The following is an 18,654-nucleotide window of genomic DNA, read 5'->3' on the forward strand; positions in this document are numbered from 1 at the left end:
CCCCTCGCAGTCTCCTCTTCTCAAGGGAGAACAACCCCAGTCTCCTAAGTCATTCCACGTAGTCCAGGTTCTTCATACCTTTCACTAGCTTCGTTGCTCATCTCTGCACCTCTGTACCCTCTGCATCAGTATTTTATTTGCAAACATGAATATGGTATATGTTGGCAATTTTAGTTTATATTTGTATAAATGTTTTTATTTTGTCTATTTATTCATAGATTCCTGAAGAAGGCATGGTGCCGAAACACTGGCTGTGCTAAGTCAGTTGTGTGTGGTTTGCAATAAAGTCCAGGTTGACACATCTCTTCCATCTCTACGTTTGTTGGTTGTGTTTGATATTTCGTAGAGGTATCTCCTCCATTCTCCGTTATTAACTGACTTCACTATTTCAATTTAATAATGATTTAAAGGGTCCTTTTACTAAGGTGCCTATGGGCTGCATGGCACTTAAAGCACACTAATTCATTAGTATGTGCTAAATCTGTTAGCGTACCTTAGTAAAAGGACTCCTAAATAATCTAACTTAAGTATGTTATAATAATGTGACATACTGTAACAATTAATATCCCATTTGTTCTAAACCTGGTATATTAAAATGTTCATTAAAACAAAAAAACCCTTCAAAACCAAGCACCTTGCTTTAAACACTGTTTCTCAGGTCACAAATTCTATTAGCAAACTCTTAATATCCAAAGCCTGTAGGAAGCAAGTTGGTACACAAAACAAAAGGACTTCAGAGATAGCTTTATGAAATGACCGACATTTCAGACCCAGCTGGGACAGTTTTCAGGGTTTCAGCATTATCCACCCACTGTGGAGTGCCAGCTCTCCTCCCTACAAATTTCAGTCTTAATGATGACATGTGTCAAACTGATAACCTCAATTTAGCAACACATTAGGACCCAACATATCTGAAGTCTAGAGCAGCTGACGGATTCTGCACACACACTGTTGGCTGTTTGATCAATAACACAGATGAAAACACTTACACAGCTCTTGGTTCAGAAAACACATCGGTATGGATGTGCATCATCAGGTCCCCACCAGCAGCATATTCCATTACAAAGCAAACGTGATCTTTGGTTTGGAAACAGGCAAAAAGGTTCACCAAAAAGGGATGTCTCACACTATTCACAGTTTCAAAAATTCTTTTTTCACACATAAGGCTGTAAACAGAAAATATTTGTAACTGAGAAAATTTACATAAAACACACATGCTATATATATTCTTGCTAAGCTTTCCATCTCCCCTTTGCTGCACTTGGCTTTAGTTCCTACCTGTTCTCAGTAGTTCACGGTGAGCACCATTCAGGCACAGTAGATATTTTCCTGGCTCACAGTCTAAGGGGTTGCAGCAAAAGTACACAAGTGTCCCTCCTGTCTATGCTCTTCTCTTCCTCCGCCAGCTCCAGACTCTGTCCCTTCTACCATGCTTCGCCATATGCGTGGAACAAACTGCCCGAATCCCTATGGCGGGCTCTGTCTCTGGCAGCGTTCAAGGCCCAGTTAAACGCCCACCTCTTCGAGGGCGCTTTCAATTTGGATTCTGCATCCCCAACCGTATATGTCATGTCTGTCTGTTCAAGTTAGATTGTAAGCTCTTCTAAGCAGGGACCGTCTATTAAATGTCAAAATATTCTGCGCTGCGTACGCCTTTCAGTGATAAATGGTAGTAGTAGTAGTAGTAGTAGACGTTAGCGTAATGTCTGATTCAGAAAAGGTTTTTTTGCACAGAAGCTAACCCTGCACAATGCCTTAAAATCAATGGTAATGAAGCTATTAGCTATTTCATCCCCTGTAGCAAAGCGTAAAGAAGACTTTAAAGCTGAGCCCAATGCCAGGCTTTTTAATGCTACATTTGAGCAGGAAAAGAAGAGTTAACGCATTCTTCTGCAGTAGCATCTGTAAGGATTTAATGCTTGCTCTTGTTTTTTCTGCCTGCTTATGGGACCCACCAACTTTTTTCTTGGTCTCCATTAAGAACATGGGTAAATAAAAGTCACAACATTCTGCACTCAGCTACAGATACATAACAATACCATATTTTTTTCTGCTTAGACCCGGGCTCATCTGCACATGTGATGGAATGTTATTCTGCACATAAATATCAGCATCATAAAATCTTTATGCACAGAATAATGCTGAATTAGACTTGATATACTTACCGCCTTTCAACAGCAGTTCTCAAAGCAGTTAATAAAATTCATAAATGGAGAACTACAATCACAGATTGGATAGGAAAATACAGGAAAGGGACAGGAGCACCTGAGGATCACTCCTACTCTGACCCCAATGACTCCAGTGATTTTGTAAGGTACGCCTGGAGGTGGGAGGCTTTTGTGGAAGGGAGGTCTTTGAAGCAGGATGAATTTGATTGGGGGAGATCTTACTTTCAGTTTCACCAGTCATGAAGTGGTTAGGAAAATAACACCACCTTTTTGTTGGTATTAATTTCCCAGGAATAACACCTGCGGTGCTCACCGCACAAGCTGCGTAATTCAATTCACATAATAACACATCTGCATGCTTTGCGTCTAAGTACTGTGAATCCTATGGTAGTTTAATGTGTGTTATGGTAATATAATATACACTAGTGTTTAAGCCCGTTATATTAACGGGTGCTAGAATAGATGTGTAGAATTTATTTCTTTCTGTCTCTCTCCCTCCCGCTGCCTATCTTTCTTTCTGTCTCTCTCCCTGCCCCCGTCTTTCTTTCTTTGTTTCTCTCTCTCTCTCCCTGTCCCCTATATCTTTCTTTCTCTCTCTCTCCCTGCCCCTTTCTTTCTTTCTGTCTCTCTCCCTGCCCTGTCTTTCTTTCTTTGTTTCTCTCTCTCCTTGCTCCCTCTATCTTTCTTTCTCTCTCTCCCTGCCCCCTTTCTTTCTATCTGTCTCCCTGCCCCTGTCTCCCTGCCCCCTGTCTGTCTATCTTTCTTTCTTTCTTCAGTGGCATCCGAAGTGTTGCGGCAGAGGAAAGGCCCTGCTCGGGCTTGCCACGAACAGCCTGTTTACAGCGCTGCCACTGCTGCTTTGGGTAAGGAATAGGGGGGTTGGCAGGTCAGGACTGCTGCCACTGCCCTGAGACGCTTCCCTGCTCGGCAGTTCCATTGCCCTGAGACGCTTCCCTACTCGGCAGTTCCACTGCGTTGAGATGCTTCACTTGCTCAGTGGCTCCTCCCTGCTCGGCGGCTCTATTCTACTGCGCATGTGGAGGCACGGAGTTTCAAGTGTGCATGCGCGGCTAGGGTTTTATTAGCACCGTGCACGGGCTGAAAACCACCACCCACGCATGCGCTGCTACTACCATGTCTCTGCCTACTCTGTCACGGAGCTACGGATCACGGAGGCAGGATCACAGAGGTAGGAGTGCGCATGCGCGCTTAGGGTGTTATTATTATCGATTATTGCCCTTTAATATATGTTAATGACAAATGAACATGCATTTGCACCTTAATATCTGCTCTCTCTCACCAGAAAAGAGGTGATTCACATCTGAGAAAATACAGAATTTAAAAAAATTAACTTTTGAAAAGAAATGTGAAAAACTATAAAGGGAGAGATGACAGAAACATGATGGCAGATAGAGGCCAAATGGCCCATCCAGTCTGCCCATCCACAGTAACCATTATCTCTTCCTCTCTCTAAGAGATACCACAAGCCTATCCCATGCTTCCTTGGATTCAGACGTAGTTTTTATCTCTCACCTCTTCTGGGAGACTGTTTCATGCATGTTTGGCTCCAAAGCAAAAAAACACACCAAAAAACCTGACATAATTCCATGCAATGACAGAACCTGCACACATGTATAGTGAAGTTAAAAGTGTTTTAGAAAAGTTCAGGGAGAAGCTTTGTCTGGTATCACGCATCTGTGAGGTATCACGCATTCTATCTTGCTTATCCTGGGAGAAGTTCAGGACAACTACATCTGCTCTTTACATTACATTTCTCAAACAAATGCAATAAAATAAAATAACTCATCTGATCACTTTAGTTTCTGCTTTAGAAATTTCTGGTTCTGAACTACACTTCTCCCTCCCTATTCGCGGTTTTGTTTATCCGCGATTTTTTTTTTTTTGGAGGGGGGAAGCATAGTTTAGGGCCTTCCTGCCTCCCTACAGGACTTAAAATGTCTAGTAGTGCTATAGATTACTCCTTACCTGGTGGTCTAGCGGGCTATCGGGGCAGGAGCGATCTTCCTACGCTCCTACCCTATATAGATTGGCAATAGGAAATGGCTGCCGTGAGCTCGAGAGACTACGGGAACTCACGGCAGTCATTTCTTATTGGCAATCTGCACGGGGCAGGAGCGTAGGAAGTTCGTTCCTGCCCCGAAAGCTCGCTAGACCACCAGGTAAGGCTGGGATGCCGGGGGGAAGGTGGGGGTGGGTCAGAACCGGATGAAAAGTTATTTGTGGTTTTTCACTCTTCGCGGTCTGGCTCTGCCCCTATCCCCCGCGAATACTGAGGGAGAAGTGTACTAGCATTATTTCTAAATCATTTGACAGTCACAGAAATATAATAATATATAATAAAAGCGTAAATCCAACTGACCTGTCTACCTCATCACGAGCCATGATGTCTCCTTTTTTTAATGCCTTGATAGCAAACATCTCATTGGTGTTTTTATATTCAGCAAGCAACACCTGAAACAAATGACACAAGATCTAAGCCACAACTGAAGTTTGCACTCATCTACAACAATGCCAAATATTCCAAAGTTTACCTTTCCAAAATGCCCTCTACCCAAGACAGCACAGCATCTGAAGTCTTGAAGATTAAATTGGAACCTCTGCTGAATTCTGAAAAACATGACAGAAATGGAACTGCAAATTTGCAGAGAACGAAAAGGTCATTCTATTACCAAAAAGAAAGAACAAAATTCTAAACTTATCCTTGTACCTTCTATTTTCTGCCTGGTCTATTTGTGGAATTTCTGGCACATATATTATTTCGGTCTGGGGTTTAGGAACAATACTATTTCTGTTAATCTCAAAATCAGAAGTCCTCGCTGGATCCTGGAAGACACACACAAAAAAGGATATTACTCTGTGATGTACAAAGTAATGTATATTCAGAATAAAAGAACTCAAATCACTGCTAGTTTTAATTAGTCTTAATTTGAAGTGTTTAGATTACGATGGATTTGCCAATAGATATTTGTCAATAGATTTGAAATGGGATAGAATCAAAGCAGTGTATATTGAAATACAGTTGGCATTTTTCTATCCCTTGAGGGTTCACAATCTTACTTTGAACCTAAGAATTGTTTTTATATCTGTTCAGTGGAGTGGAAAGTACAAAACTGAGGAACTGTGTTTTGAATGGGCTGTGTGCGCTCAGATCTTTATATTGAAAGGGGTAGTTGTTGAGCTGATTTTAGCCATAACATGCATTATTTGCCCTTTAACAAACAATAAACTACAATGACGTTTAAAATACTATAACACATGCTAAATAGAGATTATGTACTTACCCTGGTAAGCTCTTTCCCAGTAGATAGGCGAGACATTTTAGACAGTAGGGTAATTTCCCTTTAGTCGCATGTTTGCAGAAGGAATCCACTCCGGATTTTTCACTTTGCCTCTATAGTACTTCACTGATCAGTTTAGCGCCCTCTACAGTTAGTATCCAAACACTGAGGAGCACCGAATATACATGAAGTAGAGGCACCTGTAGCAACAGGCTCAAACTAACTGTTCTGCTCAAGAATTCAACCAACAGTAAAGTGAAATGCCAACACCAGCTTCAAAGAAGTTGAGAAACCACTCCCCAATAAATGGAACATATATACAAATTCTTTCCAGCCTACAAGGGCTAACAGGCATCCAAGAAACAGCTTGGAGAAGCATCAACAGATTGAAAACTGTAAGCAGTTGCAGCAACTACTGGGCGGGAGTCTAGAATGTCTCACCTATCTACTGGAAAAGAGCTTTCCAGGGTAAGTACATAATCTCTTTTTCCAATGCAGGCTGGCCAACAGGTACCCAAAAAGTCTGTGGATTCTCAAGCAGGCAGAGCTTTAAAACCGCTCCAAGAACTAAATTACCCGAAAAGGGGATGACATTATATCAAATTAAATAATAAAATGGGGAAAGCAGAACACACAACTGCATCCATGTGTTGCAGAAGGAAAAAACTGTAGAGGGTGCTAAACTGATCAGTGAAGTACTATAGAGGCAGAGTGAAAAATCCAGAGTGGATTCCTTCTGCAACCATGTGACTAAAGGGAATAACCCTACTATCTAGAACAGTGTTTTTCAACCTTTTTACACCTATGGACTGGCAGAAATAAAATAATTATTCTGTGGACCGACGGTTGAGGAACATGGGGCTAAGATGTGGGCCAGACCCCGCCCATCTCTACCCAATCTCCACCCCAGACCCCACCCCCATAATAGTACTAATTGCACCTTGCACGTCCCATGCCTCATCTGGAAGCCTTCCCTCTGACATTGCAACGTCAGAGAGAAGGCGTCCGGTTCAGACGCAGGATACCCGTAGGAGCCACTGTCTGTGGCTTTGTACACTGAATCAGTTAGGAAGAGGGAGCTGGCTCGAAGATAACACTGCATCGACTGGCGGTTGAAGAACACTGTTTTGGGTCTGAATCAAGTACTGGCCCTGTGGACCGGCAGGAAATTTCTGTGGACCGGCACTGGTCCATGGACCGGTGGTTGAAGAACACTGGTCTAGAACAGGGGTAGGCAATTCCGGTCCTTGAGAGCCACAGGCAGGTCAGGTTTTCAGGATATCTACAATAAATATGCATGAGATAGATTTGCATCTCAAGGAGACAGTGCATGCAAATTCATCTCATACATATTCATTGACTCAAATTCTTAAAACCAGCTATTAAATATTTAATACAAAAAACTATTTTTCTGAATCAATTCAATTTTAATCTTACCTTCCACAGTTCATTTCATTACAGTACTTTTACAACTTACCTATACTTAATTTATTAATAAATATCAGAATAGTTTAATCAGTGAACCTAATCCCCATCACTCACACTCACTTCCCAACTTTCACACACATACTACAGTCATTGTGATTACTTTTATCCAAAACTGGATCTTGGTTGGTTCATGAGTTCATTAGTCCATGATCATCTAGTCAGAGAGGCTTCAAACTGAGAGTTGCATAACAGTCTAGCACATGAAAATCACAGTTTCTGAAACACAATCGACAGGCCTCTCTGTCCTCATGATGGTCCTGTTCTTCAATTCATAAAGCATTCAGCTCAACACAAGACCGTGTTTCGCCACATTGTGGATATCCTGAAAACCTGACCTGCCTGTGGCTCTCGAGGACTGGAATTGCCTACCCCTGGTCTAGAATGTCTGATCTATTGCACTGGAATATTAGTTACTGTGGGATATATAGTAATGAGATGCAAACATATGCAAATACATCACTATTATGTAAACTGAATAGTATGGCTTGTGGTAAAAGATCCAAGCTATCATAAAACCTTATATACAGCAGTGTATGTGAGATTAGTGCTAGGATTTGCTGGCAGGGGATTGCTCTTATGTTTTAGACTCCATGGATTCATAAAGATAGGCCTTGGGAAGATGCTATGGAGAAGAGATTGAATAATGGCAGCCATTGGTAGGGGAGACTGGTTAATGGAAGGAGCTAACTAATGCCTGACCCCTTGAAAATGTAGTCCAGGAGCATCAGGCTAGGTGTAAAAACATAGAAACATAGAAAATGACGGCAGAAAAGGGCCACGGCCCATCAAGTCTGCCCACTCTAATGACCCACCCCCCTAACTTCTTCCCCTAAGAGATCCCACATGCCTATCCCATTTTTTCTTAAAGTCTGGCACGCTGCTGGCCTCAATTACCTGCAGTGGAAGATCATTCCAATGATCAACCACCCTTCCGGTGAAGAAATACTTCCTGGCATCGCCATGAAATTTCCTGCCCCTGATTTTCAGCGGATGCTCTCTTGTGGCCGTGGGTCCTTTAAGAAAAAAGATATCATCTTCCACCTCGATATGGCCCGTGATATATTTGAACGTCTCAATCATGTCTCCCCTTTCTCTACGTTCCTCGAGTGAGTATAGCTGCAATTTACTCAGCCTTTCCTCATACGGGAGATCCTTGAGTCCTGAGACCATCCTGGTGGCCATTCGCTGAACCGATACAGCTCTCAGCACATCTTTTTGGTAATGTGGCCTCCAGAATTGTACACAATATTCCAGATGAGGTCTCACCATGGATCTGTACAACGGCATTATGACTTTGGACTTCCGGCTGACGAAACTTCTACGGATACAACCCATCATTTGTCTAGCCTTGGATGAAGCTTTCTCCACTTGATTGGCAGTTTTCATGTCTTCACTAATGATCACTCATAAGTCTCGTTCTGCTGCAGTCCTAGCTAAGGTCTCACCATTTAGGGTGCAAGTTCTGCACGGATTTCTGCTGCCTAGGTGCATTACCTTACATTTTTTGGCATTGAAGCTTAGTTGCCAAGTCGAGGACCAATGTTCCAGTAAGAGTAGGTCCCGCGTCATACTGTCAGGCAAAGTGCTTTTGCCTACTAAGTTGCATAGTTTGGCGTCATCGGCGAATAATGTTATTTTACCTTGAAGCCCCTGAATCAGGTCTCTTACGAAAATGTTATGTATGTTTATATATTTCTCTAGCTAGGTATAGATATATCAAATACTTATCTTCCTCATTTTACTACCTGCGACAGCTCTGAAAAATAAGGAACTACTTTTCTGAATCTGACTTCACCCAACTACTCTATGCCTTAGTCCTCTCCTGCATGGACTACGGCAACGCTCTATTCAATGATCTCTAACGTGTACAAAAACAAAAACAAAGAAAACTGCAGAAACACGTACAATGATGGAGGCTAAATTTACTACATCAAATAATTGAGTGAGGTTAATAATACCACCTTAAAAACAAACCAAGGGACCTGACACGGTCCGTGTTTCGGTTAGCACACCTTCATCAGGGGTCCCAGATCGATAGTGGATCAAATGAAACCGCAAACAAAAAAATTGTAGCCTGTGAAAAAGCAAACACTGAAGAGCAATTTGTGTGTGAACTCCTACGTAGGTCTCCAACGAGTACAAAATGCGGCAATCAGACTACTAAAAAACCTCCATGCCCACGACCCTGTCTCCCAGGCTTTATCATCAGCTCACTAGCTGCCCGTAGCCAAACGCTGTGTCTTCAAGGGCCTGATGCTAGCGTTTAAATCCTTGCACGACATGACGCCAGGCTACATAACGGCCAAGTTTCCTCAATATGTGCCGAACAGGTCCCTCTGCTCCCAAGATGTAATACGTCTCAAAACGCCCCCTGGTCGTGCCCTTCAACTGCAAACTGCCAAACAACGTTCTTACTCCCACTTCATACTGAGCCAGTGAAACTGACTGCTCCCGCAGATCAGATCTCTTGAAGGACTCCTCAGTTTTAGAAAAGCAATAAAAACATACCTCTTCACCTAACTCTCCCGCCATGACTGATAGATCAAAAGAAATGTATATTAGAAATATATACGTCACGTTAGGATAAAACTTGTATTGAAACATCCTGAACTGTATCTATGGCAAATTCAACCTGTAAATTGTGTATTATGTATATTGGAATTAGATCTCTAGTATGTATCAAGTTAGGATAAAAACATATATCAAAAAACTTGTAGTGTAACTATGGCAAATTGTAACCTGTTAATTGTAAATTATGTATGTTAATCTTTTTTTTTTTTTTTTAGATTTTTTCTTCATTTTTAAAACTTCAATTGTGCACAAAAGATGAAGCATTTACATAAAATATTATCATTACAGCACAATATACTTACTAGAATAAAAACAAGACTTATTTTCTCACACCCACTTCCCATTAACTAACATCTCATAAAAATATTTGTAATCAACCCTTCTATACTTCTTAACAAATGCCAAATATACCCCCCTCCCCGGATGTGCATGTTTTCCTCAGTTATACAAATAAATCATATGTATGTTAATCTGTTCTGAGTTCTTTGGAGAAAACGGAATAGAAAATGAATTAAATAAATAAAGATGAACTATGAACTACATATATCTCATAGCGCTCTAAATCTGCAGTAAGAATCCCAGTCAAAAGATATTAACATTTTTTGCAGGAATCTTGTTTAAAACAATTCAAGTCATGAAAAGGTATAAGCTGAAATGGAATGGCTTGCCTGAACTGGTGTAACTTTAGTCTTTATTTCAGCTGAAGGCTCAAATAATTCGCCAAGAGAGGATGCGCGTGGTGGAGCAGGTGGTGGTTCAAGTTCAAATTCCAATTTTGTTGCTAGAGAATCACTTGAAAAAGACAAAAACAGGGCTTATTAATAAATTACACAGAAGGAAACGCCACGTTTCTAGTGGATTGGGTCTTATATGTGTTCAGGTTTTTCTGTGGATTATCAAGTAGAATTTGTAATAAAGTCCAATCCAGGAACATCAACTCTCCAAAGAGTCCTTTGTTAGGATATGCTAACACCAAAGCTTTCTGGGCCATACAGCATTGCTTGAAAATGACCACTATAGCACATTGGTGATGCGGCTTATAGTATAAGAATTGCCTTTTTTAAAAAAATTGTAGTTTGAATAATACATTATCCAATTATATAAAGGAAAAAAGAAGAGAATCTACATACACATTACATAATTCATCATACATAAATCCTTTTTAAGCCCACAAATGGGGAGACAAGATACTATATTCAACCAAAAAGATAAAGAAAATAATTCTCAGTTCAGCTACGTGAACCTTGTATCATTCCTTACTATTTTAGGAATACATCCTCCTCATTATCTTAGCGATGAAATATACAAAAATATACTACTCATTTCTGCTCACGAGCAGCCAAAAACTGCTGCAATTGGATGGGATCCCAAGTTTCCAAGTTTATTATATAATTTGATTAATCGCCTATCACAATTTCTAGGCGATGTACAATTTCATAAATAATCAAATACGGGTAACAAATCAAGCAAACAATAGTCATATCAAATTAAAATAACAAATACAAACATTCCTATACATAGTTTAACCTATACATATAATATCAAAACAAAGGGAAAATTATTAGTGGGTTACAATCAATATTTAATTTAAATATGTTTAAGGAAAAAACAATAGGAGGGGAAACATAAAATTTATAATAAAATATAAAGTAAAAAGAGACCGAATCTTTGAATTTATTCACTAAAAGCAAAAATGTATTCAACATCATGTAACTTAACTAAACATTTGCAAGGAAATTTTAAATAAAAAGACACCTCCAGAGCCAAAACTCTAGTTTTAACCTCAAAAACTCTTTCCTTCTACACTGAGTAGCTTTGGAGACATCAGGAAAAATCCTAACTAAGTCATCACAAAATTTAGTTAATCTATTTTTAAAATAAAGTTTCATGATTAACATTTTATCTATCTCACTCATGCATGTTATCACCAAGATAGATCGATTCTGAATCACATCTTGTGTATCTTCCAAAAATTCAGTTAAATAAAAAAAAAAAAGAATTGCCATACTGGGACAGAGCGAAGGTCCATCAAGCCCAGTATCCTGTTTCCAGCAGCGGCCAATCCAGGTCCCAAGTAATAAAACAGATTTTATGCTGCTGTTGCTGTTAACACTATCTGGGCCTGCAATCCTATTTCACTGTTATGTACACAGAATAATATGAATTCTAAGGAGGAAGTGGTCTAATGGTTAGAGTTAGGCCGAGATCCAGGGAATTCAGGGTTCAGATACTGTTTCTGCCATTGACTCCCTTCATTATTGTGGGCAAGCCACTATCTCCCATTGCCTCAGGTATTTACCCACTTTGACTGTAAGCTCTTTGGAGATGAGATACTTATATACCGTGGTACCTTGGACTACGAGCATAATCTGTTCTAGGAGCATGCTCGTAATCCAAAATGCTCGTTTATCAAAACAAAATTCCCCATAGAAAATAGTGGCAACAGCAACAATTCGTTCTAGAACCCGGGGTCTATACCTGTCGGGTGCCAGGTGCTTCAGCACCATCTCCTCCTTCTGCCTCCTCCGTCGGTCATCTGAAGAAGAACCCCGCAGTGCCGCTTCAGAGGGATGCCTCCTCCTTCCACCGGCCAGCCCTTCACTTCGGATGCCCCCCGCATGCTGGAGAGCCCCACCCGAGCGCCGCCCCACCTGCACGCCGCGCATGACACGCACAACGCCGATGATTGACACTGTGCGCGTCACACGCAACGCGTAGGCAGGACAGCACCCAGCCGCGCAGGCCCAGACAGAGGTCCTCCAACCTGCGGAAGGCACCCGACGTGGAAGGCTGGCCGGAAGACGGAAGAGGAATCCCCCGAAGCGGCACTTCCTGGATTGTAAGTGCTCATTGATCGGGGCAGTGCTCAATTAGCGAGTCAAAAGTTTGCTGAGTGTTTTGCTCGTCTTGCTATACATATCATACTATGCAAACAATGATTATAATTTGATGTTTAAAAAACAGGTGAAAGTGTGGCTATTTCGTAAGGCATTTGGTTGAAACAGAAGTAGAGAGACTGCTGCTACAATAAAGCACAGTTACTTACCGTAACAGGTGTTATCCAGGGACAGCAGGCAGATATTCTTGACTGATGGGTGACGGCACCGACGGAGCCCCGGTACGGACAATTTTAGAGTGATTGCACTCTAAGAACTTGGAAAGTTCTAGTAGGCCGCACCGCGCACACGCAAGTGCCTTCCCGCCCGACAGAGGCGCGCAGTCCCCAGTTAGGATAAGCCAGCTAAGAAGCCAACCCGGGGAGGTGGGTGGGACGCAAGAATATCTGCCTGCTGTCCCTGGATAACACCTGTTACGGTAAGTAACTGTGCTTTATCCCAGGACAAGCAGGCAGCATATTCTTGACTGATGGGTGACCTCCAAGCTAACAAAAAGAGGGATGGAGGGAAGGTTGGCCATTTAGGAAAATAAATTTTGCAAAACAGATTGGCCGAAGTGTCCATCCCGTCTGGAGAAAGCATCCAGACAATAGTGAGAAGTAAAAGTATGAACTGAGGACCAAGTGGCAGCCTTGCAGATTTCCTCAATAGGAGTGGAACGGAGGAAAGCTACAGATGCTGCCATAGCTCGAACTCTATGAGCCGTGACAGAACCTTCCAGTGTCAGTCCGGTCTGAGCATAACAGAATGCAATGCACGCTGCCAGCCAATTAGACAACGTATGTTTAGAAACAGGACGTCCCAATTTATTCGGATCAAAGGACAGAAATAGTTGGGGAGCTGATCTGTGGGGCTTAGTACGCTCTAAATAGTAAGCTAGAGCCCTCTTACAGTCCAAAGTATGCAGAGCCTGTTCTCCAGAATGAGAGTGAGGTTTCGGAAAAAAGACAGGCAGAACAATGGATTGGTTGAGATGGAATTCCGAGACAACCTTAGGGAGAAACTTTGGATGTGTACGCAGAACCACCTTGTCATGATGAAAGACTGTAAACGGTGGATCAGCAACTAGTGCATGTAGCTCACTGACCCTCCTGGCAGAGGTAAGAGCAATAAGAAAAAGTACCTTCCAAGTAAGAAACTTGAAAGAAGCGGTAGCCAAAGGTTCAAATGGAGGCTTCATTAAGGCGGAAAGAACCACATTGAGATCCCAGATCACAGGAGGGGCTTTGAGAGGTGGTTTCATATTGAAAAGACCCCGCATGAATCTGGACACCAAGGGATGAGCCGAGAGAATTTTTCCATGGACTGGCTCATGAAACGCAGCAATAGCACTGAGGTGGACTCTGATGGAAGTAGACTTGAGGCCAGAGTCAGACAAAGAAAGAAGATATTCTAACAAGGTCTCCACTGCAAGGGAAGTGGGATCATGATGATGAAGAAGACACCAGGAGGAAAACCGTGTCCACTTCTGATGGTAACATTGTAGAGTGGCCGGTTTCCTGGAGGCATCCAGAATGGAACGAATGGGCTGAGACAAAAGAGTATCATGAGAAGTCAGCCCGAGAGAAACTAAGCTGTCAGGTGCAGAGATGGAAGGTTGGGATGTAGAAGGGTCTCCTGATGTTGCGTAAGCAGAGAAGGAAACAGTGGAAGAAGAAAAGGCTCCCTGGAACTGAGTTGAAGTAGAAGGGAGAACCAATGTTGCCTGGGCCACCGTGGAGCAATCAGAATCATGGTGGCTCGTTCCCTCTTGAGCTTGAACAAGGTTCTTAACATGAGAGGTAGAGGAGGAAAAGCGTACAGGAACAGATTGGACCAATCGAGGAGAAATGCATCCGCTGCCAGCCGGTGAGGAGAGTAGAGTCTGGAGCAGAAGAGTGGCAGCTGGTGATTGTGAGGAGCTGCAAAGAAGTCTATCTGAGGAGTGCCCCATTGAGCGAAGATGGACTGTAGAGTTAAAGGATCGAGTGTCCACTCGTGAGGCTGGAGAATTCTGCTGAGCTTGTCTGCTAAGGAATTCTGTTCTCCCTGAATGTAGATAGCTTTCAGGAATAGTTGATGAGTTGTTGCCCAAGCCCAAATCTTCTGGGCTTCCTGGCACAAGAGGCGAGAGCCTGTCCCACCCTGCTTGTTGATGTAGTACATTGCAACTTGATTGTCTGTGCACAGCAGGAGGACTTGAGGAAAGAGAAGATGTTGGAAGGCCTTGAGGGCATAAAACATCGCTCTGAGTTCCAGGAAATTGATGTGATGTTTCATTTCCTGGGCTGTCCAAAGTCCTTGAGTGTGGAATTCGTTCAAATGAGCTCCCCAGGCATAAGGGGAGGCGTCGGTGGTGATGACAAGTTGATGAGGAGGTAGATGGAACAGAAGACCTCTGGAGAGATTTGAGGATATCAACCACCATTGTAGAGACTGACGAAGAGATGATGTCACAGATATGTGTCGTGAGCAAGGATCCGTCGCTTGGGACCACTGGGTAGCTAGGGTCCATTGAGGAGTGCGTAGGTGAAGACGTGCGAAGGGTGTGACATGGACTGTGGAGGCCATGTGACCCAAGAGTATCATCATTTGCTTGGCAGAGATGGAACGTTGTGGAAGTACCTGCTGACATAGAGATTGAAGAGTTTGAAGACGGTTGGACGGCGGGAATGCTCTCATGAGGACTGTGTCCAGCACCGCTCCAATGAATTGAAGTCTCTGAGAGGGGATGAGATGAGATTTGGGTAGATTGATCTCGAACCCCAGAAGTTGCAGAAACAGGATGGTTTGGTTGGTGGCCAGGAGTACTGTTTGAGATGAATTGGCCTTGATTAACCAATCGTCCAGATAAGGAAACACCTGAAGGTGGTGGGAACGTAGAAAGGCAGCCACCACAATCAGACATTTGGTGAACACTCTCGGAGAGGAGGCAAGACCGAAGGGCAGCACCTTGTATTGGTAATGACAATGATTGATCATGAAGCGGAGGTACTGTCTGGAGGCCAGATTGACGGGTACATGAGTGTATGCCTCTTTGAGATCGAGGGAACATAGCCAGTCGTCTTGATGGAGAAGAGGATAAAGAGTTGCCGAGAAAGCATCTTGAATTTCTCCTTGACCAAGCATTTGTTGAGATCGCGAAGATCTAGGATGGGTCTGAGATCCCCTGTTTTTTTGGGGACCAGAAAATAACGGGAGTAGAATCCCTGCCCCTTCTGATCTAGAGGAACTTCCTCTATGGCGTTCAGGAGGAGGAGGGATTGAACCTCTTGAAGAAGGAGAGAAGAGTGAGAGGTGTTCAAAGCAGACTCTCTTGGCAGACTTTGTGTAGGACGTGTCTGAAAGTTGAGAGAGTAGCCGTGGCGGATGATGCTGAGGACCCACTGATCCGATGTGATGTTCTCCCAACGGCTGATGTAACACGAAAGACGTCCTCCTATGGGTCGAGGGAGAAGAGCAGATGGTGGAATACTGGCTATGCTTTGGAGAACCACGTCAAAAGGGTTGGGTAGACTTTTGTGGTGGAGGAGGTTTCACCTGCTGCTGCTGGGCTGGCCTAGGTGGTTGTCGCTGTTGCTGGCGCTGACGTCTAGGCTGTTGAGTAGCCGGTGGCAAGGGACGGGCAGCATAGCGGCGCTGGTAGGCGGATTGTTGGCGAAAAGGCCGAGCAGGTGGAGTCTTTTTCTTAGTCTTTAGGAGAGTATCCCACCGAGTCTCATGGGCAGACAGCTTTTGTGTAGTGGAATCCATGGACTCTCCGAAGAGCTCATCACCTAAGCAGGGAGCATTTGCTAGGCGGTCCTGATGATTTATATCGAGCTCTGAGACTCTGAGCCATGCCAACCGACGCATGGCAACAGACATAGCTGTGGCCCTAGAAGTCAATTCAAAAGTATCATAAATTGACCGAACTAGGAACTTTCGTAACTGGAGAAGAGAGGAAGAACAGGCATGAAAAGCAGATTTCTTGCGGTCATGGAGGTACTTTTCAAAAGCAGCCATGTTTTGAACAAGGTGCTTTAAATAAAATGAAAAATGAAAAGCGTAGTTCCCTGACCTATTGGCTAACATGGCATTCTGATATAAACGTTTGCCAAATTTGTCCATGGCTTTTCCTTCTCTGCCAGGAGGGACTGTGGCATACACACTAGCTCCCGCTGATTTCTTAAGTGTGGATTCTACCAAAAGAGACTCATGCGGGAGCTGAGGTTTGTCAAAACCAGGGATAGGGATAACTTTGTATAAGGAGTCCAATTTACGGGGAGCTCATGGTACAGTCAGGGGAGTCTCTAAATTTTTATAAAAAGTCTCTCGTAAGATGTCATGGAGAGGAAGTTTGAGAAATTCCCTTGGAGGCTGGTCAAAGTCCAGAGCATCAAGGAATGCTTTGGATTTCTTTGACTCAGCCTCCAAGGGAATAGAAAGAGATTCACACATCTCTTTTAAGAAAGAAGTAAAAGATGTAGAATCATGTTTAGAAGAGGGATCAGCAATAAGTTGATCCTCTTCATCAGAGGAACACTCACCCTCAGATAGAAAGGGCTCTTCAGAGTCACCCCACAAATCAGGGTCCCGAATCTGAGAGCCACGGTCTCGAGACTCCGGAGTGGAGGGTTCCAGGTGTCGGGTTTTGCGCGCCGACTTACCTGACCTCATAGACACGGTACCAGGAGATGTGACATGCTGCGTTGGTACCGAGGTCTGCACCGCCTGGTGTTGAGCTCTCGGTTCCGGTGCTAAGATTGGCATCGAAGTCGAGGAAGCAGTGTGAACCGGTACCGACAAAGTGGATGCCGATAAAAGAGGGCGCTCCACTGTCGGTACCGGTGGCTCAGACCGGACCGGGACTGGAAGGTTCGGTGTCAAAAGTGCGGGAAGGAGTTGTTGCAACTGCTCCTTAAGTTGCACTTGCAGGACAGCAGCAATCCGCTCGTCCAGCGAAGGCACCGGTACCGCCTTTTTCTTCTGCGGTACCTGTGGTGCCGCTCTACGCTCCGAGGATGAGGAACCCGATGTCGAGGGGCTCACCTCAATAGGAGCGGAGCGCTTCCGTGGGCGCCTCGAGGTCGGCAGGATTGGACTCGCTGCTACTGAGACCGGAGGACGCTCCAACGGGGAAGGCTTCTTAGCCGGCTTACCTGTGGGGTGCGACGCCGGCGCGGTATCGACGAAGTAGGTGCCGACTGAGATGGGGCCGATGTCGGTGCCGGTGCTGCGGAATAAGACATCTCGGCGCCGAATAACAACCGCTGTTGGATCTGGCGGTTTTTTAGAGTTCTCTTCTTTAAAGTCGCACAGCGGGTGCAGGTGGACGCTCGATGGTCAGGACCAAGACACTGCAGACTCCAATTGTGCGGGTCTGTCAGTGAAATTGGTCGAGCGCACCGCTGGCACTTTTTAAACCCAGGTTGAGGGGGCATGAAAGTGAAAACGGTTTCTGCCAAATCGAAGGCCGAGGCCTCGATGAGGGCAACAGGCCCCACTGGGGCGAATTGAAAGAAATGAAGAAAAATAAAAACTAAAGTTTGTTTTTTTTTAACTAAAGAAAAGAAAAGAAATAAAGGAAATTCTATTTCCAAAAGGGGTTTACGCGAGCGGGAAGGCGATTACACAAAAATCTTTCAACAGCCGTTGAAAGAGACGCGTCTTCTTAGCTCCGCGGAAACTAAGAAACTGGGGACCGCGCGCCTCTGTCGGGCGGGAAGGCATTCGCGCGTGCGCGGTGCGGCCTACTAGAACTTTCCAAGTTCTTAGAGTGCAATCACTCTAAAATTGTCCGTACCGGGGCTCCGTCGGTGCCGTCACCCATCAGTCAAGAATATGCTGCCTGCTTGTCCTGGGATAAAGAGTCTTACTGGATAATAGATGAGTGGGTGGGGTTGAAGAAGCTTGAAGGAGTCGAGAAAAGGTAAATTGTGGGTGGTTTTGCCGATTTGCCTATGTTTTGACATGAATTTCTACATATATGTAGTTTTGTATATTGCAGTGATAAAAAGTAGGGGTGGTGTATAGGAGGCTGGAGGTTAGGAAAGTTTGACATTGTAAGGTGGATAGGGAGGCTTAGAAAGCAATGTTACTTACCGTAACAGTTGTTATCCAGGGACAGCAGGCAGCTATTCTCACTAGTGGGTGATGTCATCCGACAGAGCCCCGATACGGACATCTTGCAAGCATGTCTTGCTTGAAGAAACTCAGAAGTTTCGAGATGCCCGCACCGCGCATGCGCCAGTGCCTTCCAGCCCGATGGTC

At 43.9% G+C, this 18,654-nt stretch overlaps 1 protein-coding gene across 8 annotated transcripts in view; it reads right to left on the bottom strand.

The window, feature by feature from the left end:
- The window catches only part of PKN2 (protein kinase N2), a 226,402-nt gene that overhangs the window by 24,944 nt on the left and 182,804 nt on the right, over nucleotides 1-18,654 (bottom strand). For all 8 annotated transcript variants that reach the window (XM_033915236.1, XM_033915237.1, XM_033915234.1 and 5 more), the window contains 5 exons: nucleotides 10,195-10,318; nucleotides 4,897-5,012; nucleotides 4,721-4,796; nucleotides 4,549-4,640; nucleotides 990-1,166 (listed from right to left, as the gene is read on the bottom strand). In XM_033915236.1, coding sequence (XP_033771127.1) covers nucleotides 990-1,166; nucleotides 4,549-4,640; nucleotides 4,721-4,796; nucleotides 4,897-5,012; nucleotides 10,195-10,318 — 585 coding nt within the window. The remainder of the gene's footprint in view (nucleotides 1-989; nucleotides 1,167-4,548; nucleotides 4,641-4,720; nucleotides 4,797-4,896; nucleotides 5,013-10,194; nucleotides 10,319-18,654) is intronic.

The sequence above is a fragment of the Geotrypetes seraphini genome, chromosome 12 (assembly GCF_902459505.1).
Source record: "Geotrypetes seraphini chromosome 12, aGeoSer1.1, whole genome shotgun sequence".
Taxonomy (NCBI): Eukaryota; Metazoa; Chordata; class Amphibia; order Gymnophiona; family Dermophiidae; genus Geotrypetes; species Geotrypetes seraphini.